The 3,129-nt window shown below is 38.5% G+C and overlaps 1 protein-coding gene across 2 annotated transcripts in view; it reads right to left on the bottom strand.

The window, feature by feature from the left end:
- Positions 1-435: 435 nt before the first annotated feature.
- LOC139559148 (cyclin-dependent kinase 18-like) overlaps positions 436-3,129 on the bottom strand; it is a 42,913-nt gene continuing 40,219 nt past the window's right edge. Inside the window, exon 16 of one of the 2 annotated variants that reach the window (XM_071374907.1) lies at positions 436-3,077. In XM_071374907.1, coding sequence (XP_071231008.1) covers positions 3,043-3,077 — 35 coding nt within the window. In that variant the 3' untranslated portion in view covers positions 436-3,042. The remainder of the gene's footprint in view (positions 3,078-3,129) is intronic. The other variant, XM_071374896.1, reaches the window with a different exon arrangement.

The following is a 3,129-nucleotide window of genomic DNA, read 5'->3' as shown; positions in this document are numbered from 1 at the left end:
CCCTGGAAACGGATGTCCATCAGTTAACTGTGCCGCAGTGTAGGAGACTAGGGCATCTTCCACGGCGATGTGAAGTGTCATGATTACACGTTATTTTCCGTGTAATGCATTTGTATGGATGACTACATTTTCTGGATCTCTATTAAATATATCTGTAGACCTGTCTATTTGGTCTCTGTTGTGGATCTAGCGCCACCTGTTGGTCCTCATGATCTCAATAGGTAGATTAGTCAATATCATACAAAGGATCATGAGTGACAAAATAAGGATGATTAGATAGCCAAAGTGGTATTAAAGACAGATTGGGAATTGTGGCAAGGCCTATTGAACACTTAAAATGTTCTCTTTCTGTTTCTTTTCAATCATAATGGAAGACACTCAGACTATTGTATACTGTATTAGTATTGAATGAGAGCAAGTCAATGTTCTACAGAGTGATATAATATATTCATTTATTTGTTATTTGATCACTTTTGGCTTCTTGGCAGTCACAATACATTCAGTTTCTGGTTTCAATGATAGCGCAGTAAACAAATCACACAAAATATTGAATATCACATTTCATACAAAATCTAAATATACTTGTGTCTTTTATAAAACATTTAGACATCATCTAGAGTCATTTAATAGAGTCCTCTTGTTTCATCTGGCATAAAATTCACTGAGAAAGAACATGAAAACATCTGTTAAAATACATATTTCTTTTCATTACAGTACTTAAAATATATTAATTTACCACAGCAAAACACATACAATAATATTTCTGCCTCATGGGTTGCTAAAATAGAGAGGGGAAGTTTTAAAGTGTAACACACATATCGCCATCTCTCCCAGTGGATCCCAATGATTTTACATGGATTCACTCTCGCCTTCTTTCCTTCATGACCACTGACGGTGTCCACCATATTGCTTTTACCTCTTCAATTCTTTCAGTTTGGGGGTGAGAAAGCAAAGGACACATGGAAAGGTAGCTCCAGAAGAGTATTGGCTTCTTCTCCAGTGTGGGGTAAAGAGAACTGCATCTCGTTAGTCTAAAGTGGCTTCTTCTCCTTGTCTCCTTTACTTCATCAGATGTGAAAGTGCTGGGCAGAGCTTTTAGCAGATTCACGATAGGCATGAACAGAAGGAAAGGAGGAATGGAAAGGGAGAAGTGGAAATGGCGAAAAGAGAAGAGGTCAGTGAAACATGCAGAGTGATTGGTTGGCTTGGATGTCTGCATGGGGCTGAGGGGAGGGTACTGAGTAGGAGAATGGGAGAGAGTTCCTGGTCAGTCCCCAGAATCAGTGGGAATCCAGTGTATTACTAACATGACCGTAGAATGCTAATATTCATGGGTTGCACGTTTCGTCACTATTATTTTGAACATTCATTTTATGGCTGATGCCCGACTGCGCATCAGAGAATGGACATTAACCTTATGACGGTATAAAAGGTCAGCCATTTTGGCAAGGGAGTTGATAAGCCAGTTCTGTGATAAGATATTGTGTAAAACAATGAATTTGTAGATTATCTGCACAGTATGTTTATCAAACTAGCCAACCATTTTAAGTGGAATGATTCCAATATTTTGTCAAATTAACTGCCAACATTCCATACAAACAATGCTGTCAATCAACAGCCATACCCTGACAAGTTGCAAATGCAACAAGTACTGATTTTGTATCATATAACACTCATAGCTTTTGAAGGAATCAATAATTTAGACATTTATGGTCTGTTTATATAATATATATTCATTCTATAGGCTATTTATAGAGAATTGGTCAAGACAAATCCCTATAAACGGTATAATTATATGACAATGTTTTACACAATTTCTGATATACTATGTCTTACTTTTCTTGCATAAGTAAAATCAAGGTTATGCCTCTACTGCCATTCATTCCAATTAGACTGTTTTGGATTTCTCTCTGACCAAAATAGCTGCCATTATCATCCCATTCTGCAACTTTGGAGGTTTGTGACATAGCTCCTTTAGTAATTTAATAGGATCTGTATGGAGTAAGGGACCTAAGCTCCAAACCTTTTGAGGTGCAGTACAAGCTCATTCTCAGAAACCCTGTCTGTATCCATTCTATGTTGTGCGTGAGGGGATCAGATATGTGTTTGTTCATTTAACTTTAACCTTTATTTAACCAGGAAAGACCTTTGAGGTTGACCAGAGGGGTATCCTACGACGCAAGCTAGATCTATCTACTCAGTGTTTTCTGAAGCTAGACAGCTTCAGTTAGCTTCCAATTCCAGCTCGGGCTTCAACCGTACTACAGCGGTGGATATTGCTCGTCCGCCTGCCGCTAACCCTAGCAGGGTTGTAACTGTGCGTGCATGTGACTAGTCGAACCCCGAACTCTTCATTGAGACAATGTTGAAACATCAATTCATGGGCAAGTCAGTGCCACATTTTCATTTGTGCCAAAATCAAAATTCAGCAGGATATTATTTGAAATCGACGTTCAGAAGTGACGTTTTGATTTCTTTGGTGTGGTTATCAATGCATGAGCACATTTTCTCCCCACTCCAATAAAATACTTTTATAAAGTCATACAAAAATTTGACTGTGTGATGTTTCAAATGCATTTGTCATTAATAAAATGTGATAGGTATTTTAACATTAGGATTTTTTACACGCAAAAACATTTGACTAATATAATATTTCATCAGTTGTCTTCCTCAAATGAAGTAATCTTTATGAGAGAGAGTGAATCTGATTTCATTGGTCCTTAACTCGTGGCTCAGACACTTAAATGTATTTTAGTTAGACTGGCCCAGAGCAGGTTAGATCTGAAGGGTTAGTTGACATAAAAATGTACCTGGCTAAAAGGTGAGCCACTTTCGTGGTACCAGTTATCCCAAGTTGGACTCAGAGGTGACATCGCTAACTCCTCAAACTACATTCGTAGTATAGGGCTCTGGATATGACCTCGATCTTTATGTTTGTGTTTGTATGGGGGATTGGGGTGTGTTTGTCTTCAAATCCGATTCCTCCTTGAGGCTTTCTTAGAATAGACTCTCCCTGTCTGCACCCCTCTGGCCGGTCATCCTTTAGAATATGCTCTGTCTTCTGTTCTTTCCCCGACCTGGGTTTGGTAAAGAGAACACGGGTATGACATGACTGAACATGGTTTATTT

Source organism: Salvelinus alpinus, chromosome 2 (genome assembly GCF_045679555.1).
Source record: "Salvelinus alpinus chromosome 2, SLU_Salpinus.1, whole genome shotgun sequence".
In the NCBI taxonomy this organism is placed as follows: Eukaryota; Metazoa; Chordata; class Actinopteri; order Salmoniformes; family Salmonidae; genus Salvelinus; species Salvelinus alpinus.
Note: the sequence above shows the minus strand (reverse complement) of the source record. Positions and strands in the feature narration are given on the sequence as shown.